This window comes from Sciurus carolinensis, chromosome 11 (genome assembly GCF_902686445.1).
Source record: "Sciurus carolinensis chromosome 11, mSciCar1.2, whole genome shotgun sequence".
Taxonomy (NCBI): domain Eukaryota; kingdom Metazoa; phylum Chordata; class Mammalia; order Rodentia; family Sciuridae; genus Sciurus; species Sciurus carolinensis.
Window position 1 is genome coordinate 72,763,859 of NC_062223.1, and position 27,985 is coordinate 72,791,843.

The 27,985-nt window shown below is 35.3% G+C and overlaps 2 protein-coding genes across 2 annotated transcripts; both read left to right on the forward strand.

Annotated features, from left to right (window-relative positions):
• The first annotated feature begins 1,364 nt into the window (after positions 1-1,364).
• LOC124958565 (hemoglobin subunit beta) lies at positions 1,365-2,758 on the forward strand. Its single transcript, XM_047516725.1, has 3 exons — positions 1,365-1,525; positions 1,654-1,876; positions 2,502-2,758. The coding sequence occupies exons 1-3, from the start codon at positions 1,434-1,436 to the stop codon at positions 2,628-2,630; spliced, it is 444 nt and encodes a 147-aa protein (XP_047372681.1). The 5' UTR covers positions 1,365-1,433; the 3' UTR covers positions 2,631-2,758.
• A 21,648-nt stretch (positions 2,759-24,406) lies between these two features.
• LOC124959956 (olfactory receptor 52Z1-like) lies at positions 24,407-25,366 on the forward strand. Its single transcript, XM_047518460.1, has one exon. The coding sequence runs from the start codon at positions 24,407-24,409 to the stop codon at positions 25,364-25,366; it is 960 nt and encodes a 319-aa protein (XP_047374416.1).
• Positions 25,367-27,985: the final 2,619 nt, after the last annotated feature.

Consider the following 27,985-nt stretch of genomic DNA (forward strand, 5'->3'; position numbering starts at 1 on the left):
TAGACATGATAGAAAGTGGAAAGATGACTTAGAGGGCCGTCGGGGAATGTTGAGATCTTATGCTACTTTCAGAAAGTGCAAGTTGCTTTGCTTTCTAAATTGTGTCCACTAATAACAAAAAGTAAAACTCTACACTTCAAGAGCCTTTCCCAGGGCTGGGGATGTAGCTCAATTAGTAGAGTGCTTGCCTTGTAAGCATAAGGCCCTGGGTTCAATCCCCAGCACCAAAAAAAAAAAAAAAAAAAGTTTTTCTTTTTCCCTGCCTGAGAACTTAGCACTGTATTATGTAAGGCAAAAAAGAATGGAAGCGGAACAATACTGGAAAAGCTGAAGAGATAAAGAAAACATTTAGTACAGAGGACTAGTCAAATATATAGAGAAAAAGAGACTCAGGGAGAGAATTTTAACCAAGGACATGATTCTAAAACACAATATTCTTAGAGGCATAGGGGGACAAACAACCCAAGCCAAAGACAGAATGTCTTGTCACCTTGTGACCACTAAGGTTAAGTCATAGAGAATCTCTGTTTTCACATTTTCCCAGATGACCCCAGGCAGAACCATCCCTCATTAGTCTCCATTTGACGAGTATTAGTAGTTGCTTCTGCTAATACTACCCACAACTTTGTGTTGTAAATAGCTTCATACTAATTTTATTTTTACTGTATTAAGGTGTCTCTATGTTTCCATGTCTGGGTCTTATTACACAAGACAAGTTTGGATTCAGATTTATTCTGTTTTTTCAAAACAATTTATTTGATTAGGTGACCAAATTAAACAAACACACACACACATATACACACACGCACAGACACACACACACACACACACACACATACAGAAAAACATCAAAAAATGAATGAATGAATGAATGAATGAATGAATATTTATTTTCTTACCAGGAGAATTTAATCCAAACCAGGAGAAGGAAGATATACTAGAATCATGACAGAGGCTTTATCCATTCTGTCTGTGGGTTATTTTTCACATTCTGGAGAACCAGGAGGAGATCCATCCATGCACTCTTGAGCTGAACCATACAGGCAAATCCCTTACATTTTTCTGTGCCTCCTTTAAAAATTAGGGAAATAATCTCTAATAGACCTATGATTTATTCCAAAATTTATATAAGTTGCCAAGAAGGATATTTATAGTGGCCATTTGAACTGCTGACATGGGACCAGTGTACAGAGAGGGAGGGCTGAGAGACTGAACTCAGACTTCTAAGCAGGGCCACAACTGCCAAGGACAGGTATGGCTGTCATCGTCCAAGCCTCACCCAGTAGGGCCACGCCCTGGCCTTGGCCAATCGGATCATTAGGGCAAGGAATGCAGGAGTCAAGGCTGGGCATAAAAGATAGAACAGGGCCAGCTGCTGGTTACATTTGCTTCTGACACACTGTGTTTGCTAAGCAACCCCCAAAAAAGACACCATGGTGCATCTGAGCGGTGAGGAGAAGGCTGCCATTGCTACCCTCTGGGGCAAGGTGAACCCGGATGAGATTGGGGGTGAGGCCCTGGGCAGGTGAGTATCCAGGACATCAGGCAGCGTGGGGAGTCAAATGGAAGCTGGGCATGTGGAGACAGAGACATCTCCTGGGTTTCCGACAGGCACTGACTTTCCCTGTGACGGGGCTCTTTTCACCCCCTCAGGCTGCTGGTTGTCTACCCATGGACCCAGAGGTTCTTTGACTCCTTTGGAGACCTGTCCTCTGCAACTGCTGTGATGGGCAACCCTAAAGTGAAGGCTCATGGCAAGAAGGTGATAGATTCCTTTAGTAACGGCCTGAAGCATCTGGATGACCTCAAGGGCACCTTTTCCAGTCTCAGTGAGCTGCACTGTGACAAGCTGCATGTGGATCCTGAGAACTTCAGGGTGAGTCTAAGACATGCCTTTAATGTTACTCTTCCTTTTCCTTTCTAAGGACAACTTCATAGCATGAGGAAAAGGCTTAGGTGTTAGGGACAGTTTAGAATGAGAACAATTGTCTGGTTGTACCACTATCAACCCCTGAGGACAGTCAGTACCTTTTATTCTCTATTGACAACAGGTGTTTCCTCTCATTGTGTTCTTTTTCCTGTTTGCCTTTTCTGTAATTTCTACTCTGTCTTCTTCCATTAAACTTCTTAGTTTCCATTTGAAATTAAAGATCTTTCATCTTTTAACCTACATTTAAAAATTTTTTTCTTCTTTAAAATACAGTCTCTCATGTTTATTTCAAGGCAAGGAGGACAAAATTTGTCATGCTTCTTTGAACAGTCCTAAGGAATAACAGTGTAAATTTATTTCCTGGGTGAAGGAGATAAGAAAGAAAACATCTGCATATAAATTCTGACAGACACAGAAGAATTCTTATCTGTAACAGCAGCTAATTTCAGCTATCATTCTGCTTTTATTTTATGATTACAACCAGAGGCACAGCTTGAGATGAAGTTGGAATATTCTTTGTCCAGGCTGGGCCTCTGTTCACCATATTTAAGTCTCTTCTTTTTTCCCACAGCTCCTGGGCAATGAGATAGTGATTGTGCTGGCACTTCACCTGGGCAAGGATTTCACCCCGAAGGTTCAGGCAGCTTTTCAGAAGGTGGTGGCTGGTGTGGCCAATGCCCTGGCTCACAAATACCACTAAGCTCCCCTTCCTGTTGTCAACCTCCTATAAATGGCCTATTGCCCTGTAGAACAACGACTGAAGATTGGGGAACTTATAGAGGCCTTTGACCATCTGACTTCTGCCTAATAAAAACACTTTTCATTGCATTGGCGTACATTATTATTGTGTCTTTCATTCATGAAGGAACATGGGAAGACAAGGCATTTAAGACATTAAAAAATGAGGGCTTAGTTGAGACCATGGGCTGACACATGTATCTTGGACTCCATAGGGAGGTTATTAGTAATTAACGTATGTGGGAAACTTTCTGCTTTCTAATCCTTACTTACCAATTATAAAAGGATATAAGTGAAGCTTTGATTCAAGGGTTAAGTTTTGCTATGTTCTTTCAGCCTTCCTCATGAGTTTCTCTTCCTTCTCTAGTTTCTTACCGAGACCCTCACAGTCCTTAGTCCACCAAGTTCTCCTGCTTATAGATTCCACTACTCCATAAGGTTTTCCTTCCATGTTCTACTGAACACATTGCTCCATTTATCCTGATTTCTTTTAGCCTTAGTTGCCTCTACTGTCTCAAAGAGATCTGTTTGGAGAAGGGAAAATAGGAGAGTTGTGTGTCTTGAGACTTTGTTCTCCACCTCTACCATTAATGGTGACCACGAATCTGCAATGCTGGTCTCCCTGGGACCTTTGTTCTTGGGAAGTCTGCATTGGAAGGAGTGGGCTGTTAATAGTATGATAACTGTATGGCTCAGGGGGCTTTTTATGGCTTGATAAAAAGACACAAATAGACATTTTATTGTTGTCTTACAAACTTTATATGAGCCTGTGTCAAGTAGAATTTCTGTCCTTCCTCAAGATGTTTATCATTAATATTTGTGAAGTTATCAGAGATCTGCTCTCTCCCTTAGGCTTCCTGTCTTAAGTGTTACCACAAGTGACATATTCTAGCTTCATTTCCTTATTCAATATCCACTTAGGTATATGCTACATTCTGGAATTATTAGTTTCAAGTGGTCTCTGTCCTCTCCTCCACTCCAATTCTGAACCTAGCTGGCAAGTAGAAAGTAATGCATATATATAATAAGTGATAAGTAGTTGTGGAATACTTTGTATAGGGTTTTAACAAATTATAGTTTGAAGCCCTAAAAAAGAAATTAAATTATCTTACATATGTACAAAAGTCTACTCAAAATGGATTTAAGAGTTGAAGTGAGACCTGAAACAAGAAAATGTTTAGAAGAAAACAGGGTCTTGGCAACAAGCTTTTGGATTTGTCACCAAAAGCACAGAGAAGAAAAGCAAACATATACAAGTGGGATGATATCTAATTAAAAAGCTCATGCACGACAAAAGAAATAGCAAAATAACATGCAATCTATGAGATAGGATAAAATATTTGCAAAGTATATATCTGATATGAAGTTAATATCTAAAACACACAAGATAGTCATATAACTCAGTAGAAAATATATGAAATGGACAGAGGAACTCAATAGACATTTTTCAAAAAAAGAAAAACAAATGGACAGTAGGTACATGAAAAGCACTTCATCATCACTAATCTGAAGGGAAATGCAAATTAAAACCACAAAGAAATATCCTCTCACTCTTGTTACAATGGCTACTATGAAAAAGACAAAAGACAAATGCTGATGAGGATGTAGATGTATATATAACGTATACACACATGGATACAAGGAAACATGCACATGCTATATATATATGCACACACGTACCAGAATTTATGAGAGAATCTAATTTGCCATCTTTGCTAAGGTGGTTTTGTGGGTGATAGATTCCTTTGCAGATGCTCATGGCACATGTGGTGACTCTTCTCAACTATGGCTAGCCAAATGAGGTTGTCCATCAGTTCTGCTAGAAGGGAGATGGCATGTATGCAAAGCAGTGAAGTCTAATCAATTGAAAAAAATGAGCTGAAAAATCCCCTTGGCTCACATCTAAGTGCCTATAATGGGAACCCTGAGAGAAGGAATGTTTGTATATAAGAGACAAATAACAAAACATTAATGTATGAAAAGGTGGTAGAAAACAATCATCAGTTGTTGTCATAGATTTAAGTATTCATAGTCATTGCAGAAGTATTCTTTTCATTTCATATGTAAATTACTTCTTCATCTTTGGGTAGATTTAGTTGGAAACATATATCCTTCCTAAATAAAAATCATTGAGCTTTAATTCAGCATACTGAAATAATGTCTACCTCCCTTGTGGGTTGTTGGGAATAAAATAAGGTAGATATATTTTCTCAACGAATAGAACAGGATTACTTTGACTATTTGAGGTCTCTTGTTCTTTCAGATGAAGTTCATGATTGCTTTCTCTATTTCTATGAGAAATGTCATTGGGATTTTAATTGGAATTGCATTGAATCTGTATAGTGCCTTGATAGAATGGCCATTTTGACAATATTAATTCTGCCAATCTTATATTTCCTCCTAGCCTCTCAGTCCTCTCTTTCATTTACCCTTCTTAGATTACTCTTGGAAAAAGATTCAATTGCAAACCAAATCACAAATCTTTATCAGTTCTTGTCTCCTTTTTCATTTTTACTTGTTCTTCTTTCTATCTATTGCTTGCTCACTTATCTTTTTTTATAAAAGTAGAGTCAGTTCAGTGTATCAAAGAGGAAAACTTTATGTGCATTGTGAAGATAATTTATGATTCTTTACATTCAGTTTTTAATTTTCTTATTTTATTTTACTTTCTTTCTTTCTTTTTGGTACAAGGGTTTGGACACGAGGGTGCTTAACCACTGAGCAACATACCTAGCCTTTAATTTTTTTTTTTTTTTTTGTGACAGGATCTCTCTATATTGTTTAGGGACTTGCTAAATTCCTGAGGCTGGCTTTGAACTCACTATTCTTCTGCCTCAGCCTCTTGAGTCACTGGGATTGTAGGCATGCACCACAGTATCCAGCTCCCTTTATTTATTTTTGATTTAGTTTTATTCATGATGCATTTATTTAGTTCCTATATATTAACTCTAAAAAGCAACGTGTCTTAGTCATTGGAAGTAAACAATAATGGAGATCCATTTTTTTTGTCCTCAGAAAAACTGTGAACAAATTAGTTTGGATGATTCCTCTGTTAATCATAAAATTACCACTTCTCTGCAAACTTGAATTGTTAAGGTTAATATCTAATTCAGAGAGGCAACATCAGATTAAGAATTGTCCCAGGAGAGTGCATGGAGAGAAAGTGAGTCAATCTGACTTTGCTTTTTGGTGTGAGGGTAAAATTGCATGAGACAGTCAACCGTATCAGTCTAGTAAGGCCTTAAGCTTGGGAGCCCTTAGGTCTTAGATGTGAGACCTTAGGTAGATGGCAGGTTCTACTTGTCTGCTCTTTCTGTTCCATCACCTACCTGCTTGTTCTGGATGGTGACATTAAATGTCACATTTCACCACAGTATCAGTTTGTGCACCTACACCAAGATTAGACACCAACTCCCTTTTCTACAGAGAAAAGGAGGAACAACCTGAGTGGGATGTGGTTTACTTGAGTCGTTAGAGGTTCTGGTATTTCTTTAAATCTGTTTCTTCTGGGACCAAAAGATATCTGTTCTTCTCTTATAATTCTTAACCAAATATGGGCAAGCATATCTTCACTTGTTATTATTGCTCCTGGATATAGCCATGTGCAATTTAATTGTGTTAGAGCTCAGTTTTTCAACTATAAAGTGGGAATAATTATAATAATAAATTTCTGCACAGTCCTGTAATAAGAACTAAGAAGGCAGATGAAAGGATCAATTCAAAACATGGTCACAAGAGAAATCAATCATTATATTGAAGGTCAGTCAAATAACATTAAATTCTAGTGGGCAGATAAACAGGCAGTATATATAAAAATTGAACTTATGTACATCCTATGTCCCAGCAATTTCCATAAATGTGTTACAGTTCATAATGAGAAAGGAACCAAATCCCATCAACAGTGAAGTCAATAAGTATATCATGGCATACACGTAAACTGGAATACCATGGACAATGAAAGGTAATCACCTTCAGTCACACAACATGAAGACAATTCATAAACATAATGCTGAATAGATAAGTCAAGCGTAAGGAACACGGTATAATTCAATGTATAATAACTTTTTTAAAAGGGACATAATAGAAATGAATCAAATCAGGAAAATGACCAGTTGTGTGACCAATTAAAAGTAATGACAAAGTGGATAGAGGGGGTCTTCCAAGATATGTTTCATGTTCTGTTTCCTATACGAATTGTTATTACATGTGTGTATTTTCTTTGTAAATGTTAACCAAGACACACATGTATATTCTATATGCATTGATATGTGTATGTTACACTTAAATATTAAAATAAAAACTAAATTAAAAAATAAAGCAATGGGAAGAGCCATGCTATTACTTAGAATTTCAAGAAATGCATACTAAGACATTCTAAGACATTCTGAAATGACTTAAGTAGTTAGGTTTTGTTTCACCATTATGTTAGCTTTTATACCTAAATCTAGGTAAATGGTCTTATCTCCATGGAGAAGAGGGGAAAGCAATATTTTAAAATATTAGAGAAATACCTTTAGAAGAAAAATAAGGAGTCTAGAAAAATAACATTAGAAAGCGACTCCTTGGAGCATCCTTCACTTTTTTGAGTTGTTATGACTTTACACATACAGTCCCAAGTAAGGAAAATAAAGTGAGGAGATCACAGAGTTAATAAGAAGTAGAACTGAGATTAATCTAATCCAAAGCCAATGCTCCCCATACACAGTGCTTTATTTCCAAACAGTGCTCCATAGAAAAGATGGGGAAAAAAGCATCTTTATTGTATACTGAGAATAAGTTAGCATTTTATGACATGAAAGAAATGTTATGCCAATTGCTCACCTCTGCTAATATGTCCAATGGACTTCTCAAACTCAGCATGTTGAAAACTTAATGGATCATCATATCCCACTTCTTGGAATCTCCTCCAGTCCTCTCAAACTTGGTGAATGGCTCATTTAGACTTTGAGGACAAAAATTTCATTCTTAGTATTTGTCTCTACTCTCCATTCTCTTCCATTAGCCATGTCTATTTAATTATCAATTTCTGATAATTATCATACATGATAAATATTCATTAGGTGGAAAACAATTATTTTTCATATATTATCATTATGCCAACAATATTAAATAACAAACAAACAAATAACCAAACTGATAATCAGGCTAAGTGTTGAGCTAAAAGTTCTATACCTAATAAATGGCAATGTAAAGATTCGAATCAAGTTGTCACTGACTAGAATACTCTTTTAAATAGAATTCCCAAACTCTTCCATGGCCTTTTTCCTCTAGCTATCCCAACGTCATGATTTGACTTGGTTGTACTCCACTTCTAATTTCGAGCCACCATCATATCTTGCCTGGAGTAAGACAACAATTCCAAATCAGTTCTATTTCCCTACTTGTGCCTTGCAATATAGGGAAGCAGATTCTGGCATGAGACAGCCTAAGGTCTACTCTTGTCTCTGTAATTTCATAACCCTGACTTAGAGACAAGTTACTTAATCTCTTTATGCCTCAGATTCTTCAACTATAGAGAGGTATAATAAAATCTATTTCATAAATTTATTTTAATGAATGAATTAACATAAGGTCATTAGAAAAAAGACAAATCAAAATTTTCAGTAAATGACCTTAATAATGATGATTGTGATATTCATAATATAAATAAAATAGTTTTCTTTACTTGTAGCCATGGTGAACTTCTACATGACAAATAGGATTATCATCTTCATTTATATTGTATAATCAATACTAATATTTCCAAGCTCATTCTTACTACAGAGCCTGAATGTGGTGTGCTCTCAAAATAATAAATGAAATGAATACAGATAGATGATAGATAGATAGATAGATATCAAACAATCCAATAAAATGACTATGAAATAATGCACCATATACTATGCCACCAGTGGTCTTCTGGGTATTTTATCCCATGCTAGGACAATGAATCTTTCAAAATAGTTACCAATTCCAGTCTGAGGGACATTTTTTTTTTCACACACAATTTGTAAGACCTTGGAGTTACGTACACTCATTTCCAAAAGTATGTACCTTGGGTAAATCAGATAAGACTTTATCACCTCTGGAACATTCTAGAAGTAGAGGATCTACTAATCTAAGAAATTATAATTTCACAGTATAACGATGATCAAAGAACTCTGACATAGTATTCACATGGAACATGTTCAATAGAACAATCCAAACATCCAATGTCAAAACCTACCGCAAGGCAGATTTTCTTCATTTTATTTATCAGAACATATGAGATGTATAGGGAAGCAAACAAGCCCTGCAGTGAAGTTTACTCTTAATTACTCCACTATCTTTTCTTTCCAGTAGCAAATGTCCTAGCAAAAATGTCCAGGTGAGCTTTGAAAACTAACTTTCCTTCCTGACATAATGTGGCTACATACCTAGATCTCCTGCAGTTCACTTAGTGTTGCACTGAATGGATTGATTTTTGTCTGTCATAAAACTTAAACTCAAGACCAGCATGTCTTTATGCACAGGGCTTTGCAGCCAAGAATTCCATCTCTGTGGCAGCTGAAGTTCTAGTGGGAATGTCATGTCATCCAGCAATGCTAGCTGTTTCCTCAGTCTTTATTATACTTAAGGATATGGATACTAGTAAGTTTTTTTTTTTTTTAGGAGAACTGAGGAGTCATTTGGATATCCTGGACTCTGCTATGAACAACATCTTTAATTTCAGTGTTCTGAGGATACAACTACTTTATAGTAATCGGCATGAGGATCTAGGCTGCAATCTTAGAAAAGAGTACCATCTTCTACTGTGGATGAAGCAGGTAAATTTGAAGAACTGCCTGGCGTGGTGGTGCACGCCTGTAATCCCAGTGGCTCCAGAGGCTGAGGCAGGAGGATGGAGAGTTCAAAGCCAGCTTCAGCAACGTAGTGAGACCTTTAGCAATTGAGACCCTGTCTCTAATAAATAAAATATTTTTTTAAAAGTCTGGGAATGTAGCTCAGTGCTAAAGTGCCTCCAGGTTCAATACCAATACAAAAAATATTTTGAAGGACTAATTTACCTCTTGTAACTTCCTCTCACAGAAGAGGGTGGGACTGGAAATGAATGCTATCAAAGGAACTCAAAACTTCATTATTAATAACATTTCTATTAAACCTGTGAGTATAGTCCTAATAATGTGAATTTCTAAGACTAATAATTCTAATATAAATGTAATGTCTATAATTTTTCTAGACCTTTTTCCTGAATACATTACTCATTTGACATATTGCATTTTTATTGCTGGAGAAAACTCTTCTTTCTTCTTATGTGATGATCAGAAAACAAGAGAAGTGATAGAGGTGATGATGATAGATGATTCACTGAAGACACCTGGACTTGAAGTCTAGCAACCTGAGTATCCTGACTCAATTTCTTAGAAAGTTTCTACAGATTCCTTTGTCTTGAAAATGAGACTACTGAGCCTGATTGTCTGGCCCTATTCTGGAATTTTCATTGGAAAAATTTAGATATTTGTAATAAATACAGCATTTATTCTTATAAACTAAATGGTCCACTTTAGTTTAAAGATGACTTTTTTTAAAGTTGATCTCATAGTAATAGTAGGTAGGTGCTCACCAGTAGTTGGGGCAGGGCCAGGAGAAAAGGAGAGGAACAAGCAGAGAAGCTGTTGATAAAAGGGTACAAAGCTGTAGTTAGACAAGAAAACTAAGTTTTAGGGCACTGCATGGTGACCATAGTTAATATTTATGTATGTATATTTCAAAATTGCTAAATAATAGACTTTTTAACATCTCATTTTTAAAAAATGATGAGATGTTGAGGTGAAGGATATGTTAATTAGCTTGACTGAAACTTTCTATAATGTATGCATAGACCAAACCCTCCTGCACTCCATAAGTGTATACAATTCTTATTTGTCAAAAATGAATAATACACAAATACATAGGATTATTTGAAATTTCCTTTCCCCTTTTCTGTTTTCAACTTTCATTCAGTATCTGATACTTTTTATGGTTGGTTTTAACTAGTCTCACATTTTCTTAAAGAAAAAGAATTAAAGTAAACAAGACAGATAAATAAATCATTCATGTCATAGTCCAATTGAATCATCTAAATCTTTTTTATTATTATTATTTTTTTATTTTTACAGCCTGCCTTTGATTCATTGTACTTAAATGGGGTACAACTTTTTGTTTCTATGGTTGTGCACCATGTAGATTCATACCATTTGTGTAATCATACATATATAGAGAGAATAATGTCTGTCTCATTCCATCAGTTTTCATACCCCCGCACTCTTCCCTCTCATTTCCCTCTATGTAATCTAAAGTACCTCCATTCTTCTCTCACTCCCCCACCCCCATTATATGTCATCATCCACTTATCAGGGAAAACATTTGGCCTTTGGTTTTTGGGGATTGGCTTATTTCACTTAGCATGATATTCTCCAAGTCCATCCCTTCATCTGCAATTGTCATAATATTATTCTTCTTTATGGCTGAATAATACTCCATTGTGTATATATACCACAGTTTCTTTATCCATTCATCTGTTGAAGGGCATCTAGGTTGGTTCCACAATCTAGCTATTGTGAACTGAGCTGCTATAAACATTGATGAGGCTGCATTACTGTAGTATGGTAATTTTAAATCCTTTGGGTATAAACCGAGGAGTGGGATAACTGGGTCAAAGGTGAGTTCATTCCAAGTTTTCTGAGGATTCTCCACACTGCTCTCTAGAGTAACTGCACCAACTTGCAACTCCACCAGCAATGTAAAAGTGTGCCTTTTTCCCACATCCACGCCAACATCTATTATTGTTTGTGTTCTTGATAATAGCCTTTCTAATTGGAGTAAGATGAAATCTTAGAGTTGTTTTAATTTGCATTTCTGTAATTACTAGAGATGCTGAACACTTTTGCATATATTTTTTAATTTGTTATATGTCTTCTTCTGTAAAGTGTCTCAAATCATCTAAATCTTGATGGAAGTTTACAAATGCAGGTGGCCACAGTTAAATGTACCTTGTCATATATTTTTATCTTGCTTCTAAATTATAGAAAATAACCTTTTGAATACTTCATTCTTGATGTTGGTAATATTTATAGACATTTCATAAACAACCTATTTAACACAAAATCAATAAGTAAGACCATTTATAAAATTGATCATCACAACCATTAATGAAAACTGAGCCTTTAAGCCTACTTTGAGTTTATGATGAAGAATCCTCTCTGATATTGTCATACACAGAAACTCTAAGCGCCCAGGTCTTTGGATACAACCTGTAGGAGGAGGTGGTTATCTGTTCAGCCATGCCGAGGACCAAGAGGGTTGAACTCACTTATGCTTATCCAGCTCTGAAACAAACTTGCTTTGCCCATGAAGAAAGGAGAAAAAAAGCAATGGATCACTTCTGTCCCCTACTGGTGTTTTGAAGGAAGGGGTCATTAGAAGAATCATCTTTAAAAGGTGGTAGGCCATGTGTGGGTACCATTCAGTGATTATGCTGGACGAACAAGTAAAAAAACAGACTCAGCCATATTTGGTGAATTAGCAAATTTTTGTGATTATTTTATTTACACAGAAATTATATATCATTCATATTAAATTGGAGCACTTCATTTAAAAAATATTTTTCAGTATTTCAGCTCCAGAATTATTATGCTGGTAAGCTTAAGCATGAGTTCTTCATTTTTCCTCCTCACTGGATTTTCTGACCTGGAACATCAGTATATCTGGTTCTTCATTCCCATATCTTCCGTCCATGCCACAGAGCTTGTAGGCCATGGCATGGTGCTCCATGTGATCTGGGCTAGGCCAACCTCTCTGCACAGGACAGGTCTTTCCATCATGCTATCATGCATACAATGTTGGGGAACCTATGCAGATTCAAATGAGAAGTCAGTTCAGATTTCCACACTGCTCACTCCTATTTCATTCTTCATCTATCCTTCATGGATGTCTGTTCTTTGCAGTTTGAAACCCACGACACTATTCCTCCATCCTGACAAATTCTGGGTTTATCAAAATTACGTAGTGAATTAGGTTGGAATTTATCCTTTATTATATCCCTTATGATTCATCCCAAACTAATTTGTTATTATATCCTCACATTCTCTCTCACTTTTTCTGTTTCCACCAGGATCTTCTCTGCCTAGACTATTGGGACATCTGATAAAATAGATACCATGACCATTGCTAGCCATTTGCAGAGTGTCATTGTATGCTATGTTCATCCCTAAGTCCTGATTTTTAATTCAGTCTTGGCAATTGTCTTGCATGAGGGGTGGAATCAATCATTTTGAGCTGTATCTCCTACTTCTGTGTTGTCCTTGTGTTCTACATCCCTATTATTCTGATAATAATTATTTCATAATAATAATAATTTCAGGCTAATATTATTAGCCTGAAAATAGTGCACTGGTTTTGTAAGCCTTTCTTTCCCATTGTCCAAGTTTGTGTTCTGCCTTTCCCATTCTCTACAGTGTCAAGACTCAACAGATTCATGCCAGAATACTTAGACTGGTACATCTGAAAAAATAGTGCAATACTCAGGTTTAAAAAAACATGTGACCTTGGGTAGTATTGATATTTTAACAATATTAATCATTTAAATTCATTGAATGGGAGGTCGTTCCAAAATTGTTTGTGTCTTGTTCCATTTCTTTCATCAGTGTTTCTTAAATTTTTCTGGTATAGGTCTTTCACTTCTTTGGTTGTTTATTTCTAAGTATTTTATTTTATTGTATCTGTTGTGAACAGGATTACTTTCATATCTTTCTCAGCAATCTTGTTATTGACATATAGAAAGTCAAATGATTTTTGCATTTGATTTTGTATCCTGCAACTGTACTGAATTTATGAGTTCTAATAGTCCTCTGGTGAAGTCTTAAGATATTCCTGTAAGGTAGTATGGTACAATCTGCAAACAGGAATAATTTGACTCCCCTACATTTATATGGGGATTTTATTTCTTATAGATTCAATATAATTCTTATCAGAATATCAATGATATTCTTCACAAAATAGGAAAAAATCTTCAAATATATAGGGAATCAAAAAAGACATCAATAATCAAGGAAATCTTGAATGAAAAGAAAAAAGGTGGAGGCATCACAATACGTGATTTCAAGATATACTACAGAGCAATAGTAACCACAACAGCAAGTATTTCTTGTTATATTTAGATATCAACAAAAACCTCTCTAGGTTTTTCTTTCTGTATTTTTGACGTTCCCTCCTTTTTATTTTTATATTTCATCCAATCTCCGTGTTCTTTGACTTAGAATCTGGCAAGCAAAACTATGGGATTTGTTTTCCAACAGTTTAAGTCTTAAAGTAGGGAAATAGTTCCCAAATAGGATAAAATGTTTTGGCTAGAATGAGTTTCTGAAAAAAAATTTTAAAAAGAAATTCATTTGGAGGAACTGATCTTATTATTCATGACAATGAAAAAAACTTAAGAAGAAAATAGGTTCATGATATAATCAGTCATATTAAATCATTGATATAAAAAGGAATAAGCAAATTGCAAATTAAACAAAAGTATAAGAAGTGAATTAAAAGCATACACATCAGAATATAGGTTTAAATAAGCAAAAGAAAAAGATAAATATGGGGAATATGGGGCACTTCATGGAGGGAGGTCAAACCAGGGGGACTATGGTTGTAGCTCAGGGGAAGAGCACTTGCCTAGCATGTGTGAGGAACTGGGTTTGATCCTCAGCACCACATAAAAATAAATAAATAAAATAAAGTTATTGTATTCATCTAAGACAAAAAATTTTTTTTAAAAAAATTCGTCCAGAAACTCTATCACCTTACTAATGGGAATTCTAGAAAGATAGAAGAGAAATATAGGAAAAATTATTAGAGAAGGATATAAAACTTTTCCTTCAACAAAAGAAAATAAGAGTCTAAATTGAGAGCATTTTCTAAGTCCCCAGTACAAAAAGTAAAATTAAATAATGCTTCATGGTAAGCTATGAGAATAAAAAGAAAAGCACACATCAAGAAAATATTTGCAAAATACATTATATAATAGTTTGTATCTGAACTATACAAAGAACCTTTAAAATTCAACAATAGGAAATAACCTGGTTAAAAAGTGAGCAAATGATCTAACAGACACTTTACCAAAGAAGATGTGCAGATGCCAATAATTGTTTAAAAAGATGCTCAATACCATACATCATTAAGAGATCACAAACTAAAACAACAAAATACCAACCACAGTACTTCTATTAGAATGACTAAAATTCAAAAACTGATACCATAAAAATGCCAGTGGGGAGGTAGAACTACAGCAACCCTCATTCATTGTTGATGGGAATAAAAATAGCAGAACTAATTTGAAAGTCAGTTTTATAGTTTCTTACAAAATGAAATATGGAATTATCATGCAATCCTGCCTTGAAACTTCTAGTTATTTACTCAAATAAGTTGAAAATGTAGGTCCACCCAAAGATATGCACACAAGTGTTTATAGAAGCATTATCATGATTGACAAAAGTCAGAAGCACCCAAGATGAATGGATATATAAACTGATACACACATATGATGGGATAATATTCAGTGATTTATAAAAGCCATAAAACTATGAGAGGACATAGGGGAATAGTTAACTGCATATTTCCAATTCCAACTACATGACATTTTGGAAAAGGCAAAACTACAGAGTTTATAAAAAAAAAATCACTAAGCACAAGAGGTTTGGGGATAGGGAGGGAGAGAAGGACAGGTGGACCACAAGGGATTTTTAGGATAGTGAAACAATTCTGTATGATACTACACGGTAGATATATGATATCAGGCACTTACCAAAACCCATGGAACTATATAAGCAAAGAGTGAAACTTAAGGCTAACTATTGACTTCAGTTAATAATAATGCATTTATATTGGTTCATCTATTTTTTAAAAAAATAAATACAATCATACTGTTATTGCCATCCTACGACAACTCAAGGTACTTCAAAAGAGTATCTATTTAAAAAAAAAAAAAGAAAAGGAAAGGAAAATGAGGATAGAAGTGCCTTTACCAATGAACATTCTGTCTTTTCTATGTGAATTTACACACACCCAAACACAGAGCCACATATATACAGAACACACACATGAGTTGTTGGTTAACAATTCAAGAAAGGCTTGATTAAGTATTTGGTTCTACTTCAGATGAAAGGGGCTGAGGTCACTCCATAGGCATGGGAGTGGGTTGAACTGGAAAGTCCAGAAAGATGCCACACACAGGCCTGGTGCTCCTCCACCTGGTCACACTTTCTACATGGGTGGCTTAACTTCTTTACCTCATGCTAATTTCAGAATAGCTATATTTCTAGCATTGGTGGTTGATGGTGAATTAGGAACAAAATGCAATTGCTAGTCTTCCTAACATTTGGGGTAGTAACCCCAGAACATCACTACATTCTCTGGTAAAAACCACCACATTCTCTGGTAAAAACAACTACCTTGAGTGGTTGGGGGAAAATAAGTCCTGTTACTGAAGGAAGCAGTTGCACACAGATACGGAGAATGGAAAATGTGATCACTGTCCTCTTGGGAGATTACCATCTACCATCTATAACATCTGAAGGAGAGTAGTGAAAACACTGTCATGTGAATCGAAAAGGAATAACTGCAACCAAGAGACAAAAGGTTAGTAAAAGTATCACTGATAGATATGCAAAAGACAAAAAGACTAGCATGCATTCATGGATTCCTTAGAAAAACAAAAACGAAAAGGAAAAACAAAACAAAACTAAACAAAAATCAAAATTATAATTCATGAAGTCCTTCTGGAAAGTAAAGGAAAATATTCACCCTTACACTGAAAGAGTTTATTATATACCTGAGTACCTGAGGCAAAACAATCAAGAAAATTCTGACACATCTGGATAAAGTTTACTAGAGGTAAGAAAGTAAAATAAAGAAAATATCAAAGGTTATATTTTTAAAAAGATACATTGTTTATCTGGAGTTTTCTTTTTCAATACCAATAGATATGGTTTGAAATGTTCAAAGATGATCTCTTTAAACAATTGTTATAAAACTGTGTATGTGCATTGAATATTAATATTTTCATTGTTTTTACTTTTCTGGAGTTTATTTATTTATTTATTTTATTTTTACAGATTGCATTTTGATTCATTGTACACAAATGGGGTACAACTTTTTGTTTCTATGGTAGTACACCATGTAGATTCACAATTCGTGTAATCATACATGTACATAGGGTAATGATGTCTGTATCATTCCACAATCTTTCATACCCCCGCTCCCTTTCCACTCTCATTTCCCTCTAGTAATCTAGTAAAGTTCCTCCATTCTTCTCTTACCCCCACCCCACCACTCCCATTATGTATCCTCATCCACTTATGAGGGAAAACATTCAGCCTTTGGATTTTTGGGATTGACTTATTTCACTTAGCATGATATTCTCCAATTCCATCCATTTACCTGCAAATGCCATAAGTTTATTCTTCTTTATGGCTGAATAATATTTCATTTTGTAAATATAGTTTCTTTATCCATTCATCTGTTGAAGGCCATTGAGTTTTGGTGTAAATAAATATATGGAAAAGTGTTCAACCTCTCCAGTAATTACAGAAAAGCAAATTAAAACAATCGTAAGATTTCATCTTATTCCAATTAGAAGAACTATTATTAAGAACACAAGCAATAATAATTGTTGGAGTGGATGTGGGGAAAAAGGCACACTCATACATTGCTGGTGGAGTTGCAAATTGGTGCAGCCACTCTGGAAAGCAGTATGGAGATTCCTCAAAAACCGTGGATTGAACCCACCTTTTGACCCAGTTATCCCACTCCTCAGTTTATACCCAAAGGACTTAAAATTAGCATAATATTTTCATTTTATTTTTAATGCATTTTAAACATTCTGTAATGTTACATTGGGATAAAATAAAATGCAAAAATTTTAAAAAATCCACCTGTCAATCATAAGGCTAGAACAAAAATTATGGATAAAGTTAGCCACAAAGTTAATAGAAAACTATAATCTTCCCAAGGACTAGCTGAAGCTGTAATCTTGTGTTATTAATCCCCTTCTTTGGGTAGCTAATGATTTCTGGCTCAGGGAGAGCCTTTGTTTTTCATAATTACAGACTATCAGAAACTTGTGGTTTTGAATTATATCAAGAAGAATCAAACATTCCATTTTTCCTGGAAACTGTGTGTCACTGTGACAGAGAAGCAGCCTTGGTTTAAAACTTAGGTGCAAAACTTCAAAGAGATACTTCAATACAACATTTCACATAGCACTTTGCAGTGCCAACTTGCTTCTAATTTAAGCAACTCTGCTTTTTTCACCTTATATATTTTCTACCTTAGTTCATATAGGAAGTGAAAGATCACTTCATTTAGGTGATAGATATTCTGCAAAAGAATCAAACAGATGTTCTGAAAATGAAAGAATAAGGAAATCAAACTAAAAATTCTACTGAAAGCATACTAATAGACCACTCAGAAGACAGATTTTCAGGTCTCCAAAACAAGGTATACAATCATGAAAACTCAGTCAGCCACAAAAATAAAGACACTGAGAGACCATGGCCAGAATATTCAGAAAATCTGAGAAGTGATGAACCCAAATATGAGGACCACTGTCATTGAGGAAGGCAGTGAAATACAAATTAAGGCATGTGTAAACTTTTTAGTGAAATAGTGTTGGAAAATTTTCCAAACCTTGGAAACAAGATGAAAATTCAAATACTTGAAGCACTCAGCATCATCCTAAAGAGTTTCTGCCACTAGTTTAGTTAAGAGGACCACAATCCCTTATCCCTTTTCTTGAAATTCATAGAAAATTGAAAACTGAAAACTGAAACTTTTGGCAGCACAACCTGACCTAAAGTGTTGCCCAAACCTGACAGAAACTGATGTTAGAGAATTTATAATCCTTTATTCTACATACTTAAATATTCACATGTTCCTTTCAGAAATACATGTGTGTGTGTGTGTGTGTGTGTATGTGTGTGTGTGTGTGTACACACAAGGGAAAAACCAACACTCCTGAGATATCATTACACAGCGTGAAGTATGTGACCTAAGGTTTCTGAAATATGAATAGTTTTCCAAATTATGTGGTCCTGGGATTTCAGATAATGGAATATAGACCTCTCTAAGGGAAATTAAATTGTTGAAGGTTATGAATAACAATTAATATATTGCATAGAATGTTATTGGAAGTGAGTTTTAAACCAGAAGCAGGTTGAATTACTGTCTTCTTGCTTGTTATATGTATCGGAAATTAGTAACTACCAAAAACTTCTGATAAAAAAAAAGAATTCATGACTCTTCAAGGAGATGAGTTAACTTGTGTTGTAGAGAAGCAAGCTTTGCAAGTGTCAGAAAAAGTTATCAGCAGGACCTACAATATCCACTTATGGACCCTCTTCTTTGTTATTTCAGTCATCATCAGAAATCAAATGAACAGGCCAATTTCTATTATCATGTAAATCCTCAACATCCTTCCTCAATCTCTTTTTCTCTAATATGCTCTCCTTCCTTAATTTGTTTTCCAAATATAGAATGTGAAGATAAGTAATGGATCTTTACATACACACACGGGAAAAACCAACATTCCTGAGATATAATTACACAGCATGAAGTATATATATATATATTTATATATATATATATATATATATATATATGTGTGTGTGTGTGTGTGTGTGTGTGTGTGTGTGTGTGTATCCAAAACAGTAAAGAGAAGCTATCCAATTAACCCTTATTTATATTTTAAAACTTTTGATGGAAAACATTGAAATACAGGGAACATTTAGTGTCTCTCAGTTTCTCTCAGTCTTGAGCACAAAGATGTTGACAGACTAGCTGGGATCTGGGCACTTGCCTAGCATTGATCATCTAGTCAAGGTCAACTGAGGGTCAGCCATCCTGTATCTAGGGAAGTTCTAATCATATAGGTGAAAACCATACTAGGGAGTTCTTGATGAATACCAGAATATCCTAAATATTTGAAAATTTTCACTTTTGAGAAATAAGTGAGAAAACATTTGACACAAATCTCTGCATGGAGTCAGTTTTGAATCCCATGAATATCATGGCATTTGTTTAGATGTCTTTTTCTTCATCTATATCCCTCAGAAAAGTGTTGTTCAAAGGCCAAAAGAGATGTCTATAGCAGCTGATAGCACTCCTAGACCCTTCTAATGCTTCTAATGTGATGAATAGAAGAGAGCAAAAGCCAAAGGGCCTTAAATAAAATGAGGGAGTTCCCTTTGGGTGCCTTCTAAGAAGCATCCAGTCCTTTTCCTACATTGGCATTTACAACCTATGTTTTCAGATGCTGCCAGGGAACAGAATATGGCTGTACTGGCACCAGTCTTTGAAATGCAAATATAGAAAAATTCTGGGCATATAACTGTATGTGTTGAATTGGGTGTCTGAGAATGCTAGCTAGAGAAAAAATTGCAAAACTGGTAGAGGAAGAGAAAACAGGGATGCATCTCCCTGTGGGCAATGTACCACGACAAGCTCTGGGCAGTCTTCCATGGGAGAAGCAAAAATTCAACCCTCTGGGGCTGAAAATCTTGGACCCGAGAGATTCCTAAAAGGAGGTATAAATAGTTCCAGCTTTGCTCTCTGTGCTTTGGACATCTCCTTGCTTTTATTTTCTCTCCTCTCAACCTGTTAAATATTTTCATGATTCTAGAAAATACAAGTAAGTAAACTGAGTTATGTTCAGTAAAGGTATGTAAAGAAATGACAAGAGGAAAAAGTTAGATTCCTGAAGAAGTTGCTTATTTTTCCAACAACTTAATCATCTCATATATTCCTCAGTTCTGACACATGTGATACTGAACTTAACTCTAACTGAACTTGATCTGCAATTGTGGTATCTTTTTATGTTCTTTTATTGAGTGGGCCATCAGAGATAGGTATTTTTTTCCTTTTAGAACATGTTGGGCAATGGTGATTTTATTCTTTAAGTGCAGATCTTAATGTTGTGCACAGATTCAATGAACTTCTCGTAGTTAAAAACAAGCTTAGTGGTGAAACAAGTGGAATAGTTAACAATAATATGTATATGTAAATACACATATATTTGCATACCTTTCTTCCAAAAATTTTACTGACTATTTATTATTCGTGAGATTCTAGGTTAGGCACATATCGAGAGTTTCAATTTCAGATATTTGAATTCCATTCCTCATGTAATAAATGTGTTACATTGGTGATGGGGCAAGAATAACATGTGTCCATCACTATGCTAAATGTCTGTAGCTTCTAAAAAATTTAAATAAGATTTGGAGTGAAGATTTACAATTGATATAATGTGCCCAGTATAAAAAAATACATCTTGGTTTTTATGGATGACCTAGGTGAATTTGGTCTCACATTAGCCAGAAGTGCCAAAAGGTTAAACTTGTTCAAAGTAACAATTATTTTTGTCATAATGATGGTTATTTTACAAGTGCCCTAATGCCATTGAACACTGTTTGGATAGAGATATATCTGATTTATACAGATGTCATTCTAAAGCACCTAATTCAGAACTGACTCACACTTTACATTGATAGTATTTCTAAGGTATTTTACCATAAAATATTTTATAAGCAAAAAAAATAAGCTCAAACTAAGTAACTATTTCTGTGTCATCCAGTCACAATATGACAAAGGCCTGTAATGAGAGCAATCACAGGTAATAATGTTGCTGTGTAAACAAATCAAAACAAAAGATTATTGGTGTCCTGAAAGATCACTGGCAAAATTAGAAGGACATCTGCAGAATTTATTTTTTTCCCTTCCATTTCCATTTCCATTTATTTCTTTCATGCAGACTATTGCCTGCCCAACCCTAATGACCTTAGGAAACCCTACTCACTATAACCCACTCAGGATACTCATCACTTGCAAGCCTCTGCCATGGATCTCTGTCAGCATGCTTTGGTGTTAATTTTATCTTCTCTCTCTGAAACATCAAAATTCTACTTTAAAAATTTGAAGACTATGAGCTGTATGTTAAAAGGTAAAATATTTGGCTTATGTATATAAAGTAAATCCATAGACATAACATCTTAATTTTTTATTCTAATATTTTTAAAGAACCTCATGCCAACTTAAGACAAAATCAAATTGGCTGACCAAGTCAGCATTGTATATTTAAACATAATTTTCAAAAGGGAGAACTGAGCATGGTTGCACATGTCTGTAATCCCAGCTGCCTAGGAGGCTGAAGCAGGAGTATTGCAAGCCCAGCCTCAGCAACTTTGCAAGGACCTAAGCAACTTGTAAGACCTTGTCTTCAAACAAAAAATTAAAAAATGGGCTGGGGATGTGGCTCAGTGGTTAAGCACCCCTGGGTTCAGGGTTCAAATATTGCAAATCATATGAAAAGAAAGCTCAGGACATTTAACACTTAAAAAAATAAAATGTACCGAAACTATATTATACATGGTTAGTATACTGAACTGCAGTGAAATCTAGGTAGGCAGAGGCAATCCATTCTTTTCTTATTACAGCATTATAATTTGAAAAATTTGATTTGAATCCCCTTTCCACTCATTTTCCTTCCTTCCTCCCTTCCTCTCTTCTTCCTTCTCTACTCTACCAATCTTCCTTGTGCTACTTTGTTTGTTTGTTTATTTATTTATTTATTGGTATCAGGGATTGAACTCAGAGACATTTAACCACTGAACCACATCCTCACCATTTTTTTTTTTTTTTTGGTATTTTATTTTATTTTAGAGATAGGATTTCACTGAGTTGCTCAGGGCTGCATTAATTTGCTGACACTGGCTTTGACCTTGCAATCCTCCAGCCCAAAACTCTCAAGTCGCTGGGATTATAGGCATGCACCACCACACCTGGACAATTTTATTTTTGATTGGTATTTTTTACATGTACATAAAGGTGAAATTTACTTTGGTGCCTTTAAATATGAATGTAACATAATTTTATTAAATACATTACATATTTCTTTTCCTTTCCCTTCCTTCCTCCCTCCCTCTCATTCTCCTTCTTGTACTCCACTGATCTCCCCTTCATCTTTGTGATATACTATCCCATCTCCAACCACCTTCTTTCCCTTATTTTTCTCTAAATTCCACATTGAGAAAAAAAATTCAGCCCTTGATTTTCTGAGCCTGGCTTATTTCACATAGCATGATTTTCTCCTTTTCCATCTATTTACCAGCAAATGCCATCATTTCATTTGTCTTTATGGCTGAGTAAAACTCCTTTGTATATATACCACATTTTCTCAATCTATTCATCTATTAATGGGCACCTTGGTTGTTTCCACAATTTGGCTACCATGAATTGTGCTGCTATAAACATTAAGGTAGCTATATTGCTATAGTATGCTGCTTTTAGATCTTTTGGATAAACATCAAATGGTATACTTGGTACTTGGGTCATATGGTATTTCCATTTCTAATTTTTTTCCAGGAATATCCATACTGCTTTCCAGAGTGATTGCACTAATCTACAGTCCCATCAACAATGTAAGAGTGTAACTTTTCCCCCACCTCCTCACTCGAATTTATTATTATTCATGTTATTGATAATTGCTATTCTGACTGGAGTAAGATGAAATCTTAGTGTAGTTTTGATTGGCATTTCCCTACTGACAATCATTTCTTAAGTCCATGTACCACTTCAGAGAACAAGAACTTTAGCTCTGTTTTGCTTTACAAAGGAATTGGCATAAAATAGTAGCCACCTATCAAACAATTATTGTATCTATGTTCATACCTAAAGCTTATTTCTATAAACAAATACATGAACGCACATACATGCACATATATCCTGCCCTTCTGTTGTATTTGCTACCTTGCCTTTTTACTCACCGTTGTCCTTCCTTTTTTCCGCATTCATCTGGAGCTAGTAATCAGCAAATTTTCTTCCTCCTTTTGGGTAAGGACAGCATATGCTTCATAATGCAAAAATACTGAATTATTTGCTACCATGGTACACTTGGTAAAACAAAGTATATTATCTAATTTTTAATCAGTGACCTGAATGTAATAGAATTTAAGAATTTAATATTTTTTTCACCACATACTAAGCACATATGTAAGAGCCCAACTCAGTTTGGCATAGCAAATCTTTTAGATTCTTAATGTTTCCCTCAGTTTTGAGGAATGGACTGATTAGCAGACAGGAATTAGTGTAATTCACTGTGTGTCATCAATGACTGGCATAGGGCTTATCATCAAGACAATGGTCAATCAATGTCAAACAGGGCATATGTGCATATCTGTCTTGTCAAACTTAATTCACTCCATCTTTTAAAATAAGCGTCAAAACTCAATTTCATATTTATTTTCCCAGAGATACAACCAATGAAAAATTTGATTCTATATTTCATATATACTGCCTTTTATTTTGAAAGGCAGTAAAAGATAGTGGTTAAAACTAGACCTTTCAGATTTACCTGGTCTGACTAAATCCAGTAAGACCTAGGGTAAAAAGGATAAAAGTCCGTAAAGTCCCTTTTCCCTATGCATCTGTGTCTTTTCAAAAGGCCATTATCAAGACTTAAGATTATTGATGTGTGATACTATGTCACGTTAGGAAGTTAGTAAATGAGAATTATTTTATAAGATGCAAGAATTAATTAGATGATAGGAGGAATAGAATTTTACACTAGTCCATCCATCTTACTGTCATTCATACAGATGAAAATACTGGGAAAAGTTAGATTAGATGCCGTCAGCCTAAGGTGGTGCTCCTGAATCCTTCACCATGTGCTTTCCTTCATTAAAGGTGAACTGAGCAGCACAGATGGATTCTTCCCTTCACAATCACACAAGCCCCCAGGATGTGTGGTACATCCTGATTGGAATCCCAGGACTTGAAGATTTGCACCCCTGGATTTCCATCCCTATCTGTTCCATGTACATTGTGGCTGTAGTGGGCAACATCTTCCTGATCTTCCTGATTGTGACTGAGCGCAGTCTCCATGAGCCCATGTATCTCTTCCTCTCCATGCTGGCCTTAGCAGACATCCTTCTCTCCACAGCCACAGCCCCCAAGATGCTGGCCATCTTCTGGTTCCATTCCACCGATATATCCTTTGGTAGTTGTGTGGCCCAGATGTTCTTCATACACTTCATCTTTGCAACAGAATCTGCTATCCTCCTGGCCATGGCTTTTGATCGCTATGTGGCCATCTGCTACCCACTGAGATATACCACAGTTCTCACCTCCTCAGTCATTGGTAAGATTGGCATTGCAGCTCTGGTCAGAAGCTTTTTCATCTGTTGTCCGTTCATCTTTCTGGTATATCGACTTTTATATTGTGGGAAAAACATCATTCCTCATTCCTACTGTGAGCACATGGGCATTGCCAGATTGGCATGTGATGATATCAATGTCAACATAATTTATGGCCTGACGGTGGCCCTACTCTCTACGGGAATGGACATAGTGTTTATCATTATGTCCTACACAATGATACTTCACACAGTGTTTCAGATCCCTTCTTGGGCTGCCAGGCTTAAGGCCCTTAACACGTGTGGTTCCCACATCTGTGTTATCCTCTTGTTCTACACACCAGCATTCTTTTCATTTTTTGCCCATCGCTTTGGAGGCATAACCATCCCTCGCCACATCCACATCCTAGTGGCCAACCTTTACGTGGTGGTGCCCCCTACGCTCAATCCCATCATCTATGGGGTGAAGACCAAACAAATTCAAGATCGAGTGGTTTTGCTCTTCTCTTCTATGAATACATGTTGTTAAAATGATAAATAATGTGCAATGATGGATATTTCCAAATGAAATGTTTTCTCTCCTTAAAATTGATTTCAGTGAGGAATAGAATCAAAAAAGTTTATAAAAGTACCTCAAACACTTAAAAGTGTAGTATCTGCCAAAAGTTTCCAGTAAGTTTTCTTAAGGTACTCAAAAGATTTTGAAAACTACTTTATTTTCAACATTTCCAGACATTTTACCACCATGTATTTTAACTTATCTTAAGGACACAAAGAAAAACCAATAAAGTGGAAATATTTAGGGGGGCTAATACGAATTGACTTTTCCTATGTAGAGCTAGGAAATAGGAGTGGTAAGTCATTGAATATTGTTATAGTTAAACTGAATTTTTGCTGAAATATAAAACACTTCTACTGTAATCAACAAACACATAGACCAATGACAGGAAGTCACCATATTAAAATTATTTTGCTGTAACATATTTCATGAATTAAAATATTATGTCTAAATTATACATTGTCTGATTCACTGATAGCTCAGTTGATTCTATTGCATAAAAACACAAAACATATAGATTGAATGAATAGATAATATTGAATATAAAAATAGTAACCAATATTAAATTAACCCACATGAGAACACATGGATGATTTAAAAGTTACTTTCCCCTACTCATTTGGGATGTTAGTCTAAAATCATCGAAGGAACATCCTGGTATCTAATAGAAGATTTACTGAATGAGTAAAAGGTTGGAAAATTCCATACCTAGCAACAACAAAGAAAATTTTAGAAAAACTAAAAAGAAAATCCAACAGAACACTAACTAGACCATTTACACAGAACTTTGCACTTAAAAAGGTTGTGATCACACATGAAGTTATCTATTAGCTTGTCTCCAGACTACACCAAATTCCTCCAAATCAATACACATTTTTAAAAAATTGTATAATTTCTTTTTATTTATACAGAACTATAGAACTCATTTTTAAATAATTATACAAGCATGGAATATATTTTATTTTAGTCAGTACCCCCTTTATCGATGTATATGATGGTGGAATTCACACCATAGTGATGGTGTATTCATATAGGTACACAGGAAAACTATTTGATTCGTTCCACTCTCTTTCCTTTTCCTATACTCCTCCCTTCCATTCATTCACTTGTGTCTAATCTACTGAATATCTATTCTTCAATACACATTCTTACAATCTCCTCTCTAAAACCAAAGATAATGCATTGAGAATGTGCTTTTCCTCTCTGAAACACACACACACTTTCCCATATGAACTTTCCCATATTGTTTGTTGTGCTAGAACTGAAGAAGACAGAAAGTCTCTTAATTCATACTACTCAGACTCTGCTCAACATTTGCACATTGCTTAGATTTACCTTCAAATAGCAAAATATTTGAGTTTCACACCACATTAAACTTCAGAGTAGTTGCTTTTCTCCTCTACTATGCTTTAGTCATTCTGCTGTGACACATATACTCCATCAAAATAATTCTATAAGTTTATTCATATTTAAATGTGAATAACCATGTCTGTATTTCATAGACAATGAATCTACAGATAAGGTAAATTCCTTAAGATGTTAGAGAAAGTGTCATGCTTGAACAGGAACTGAGATCCATACATTTTAAATATTAATATTTTGGTACTCAAAGCATAACTGAGTCATATCTTTAGAAAATACGAAGAGGACTTTTCATGTTATTTTGTCTCCTTACCCACTAAACCTTCTTCAGCTAGTGAAAAATGATGCCCCACACACACCAAAAGACTATCATAAATCTTGGGGAGAATTAAGAAAATGAATATGCTCTCCCACGTAGAATCAACAAAGCAAAAACAAAATAATCTAAGGTGCTGAGATTGATAAAGTGAGAATAGTAACTCACATGAGTGAGAAGTTGGATAGTTTACTTGTCAAAAAATGAGAATCCCAGAGTCAGGATATATTGTTTAGGTGAGAGACTAGCAACTTGTCCCTGGAGGCAGATTCAGGAGACTAAATGTACTGAAGAATAAAAGTTACTTCTATGACTTACTCTGCCCTCAGTGACCTCAAAAATGATAATACTCAGTGACAAAAAACACAGAGCATCAAGAGAAGAAATCCAATGCTTGCCTGTGATTTCAGGATCATATGAAAAAACCATTGTTTAGATCAATATTATGGAGTTTTTCCCCTATGTTTTCATCTAAGAGTTTTAGTTTCAAGTCTTATCTAATGAAGGAATCCAGCAATCTAATCCAATGACTGATAGGAAATGGGGAAATCATCACTAGTGTCAATACAACACACACAGTTTCTGGCTACTCTCAGGAATTCTGAAATACTGTAATGGTGGAAAAATATGAAAAGTTACACATTTTAAAAATATAGGAAAAATAGTAACTAAAAGTAGTGAGGACTTTATGGTTATTATTAAAGTTGATTGCTACATTAGAAAAACATAATGAAAAGCTGAAGTGATTCATTGACAATTAGCATAAAGGTATCTATGGAGACAATATGTAGATGAGGAATTTCCAGGCATTCATAGGATGGAGGGATGAATAGGTGGAGTACAAAGACTTTGAGGTCAGAGAAACTATTCTGTGTGATATTGCAATGAATACATGCCATTATACATTTGTC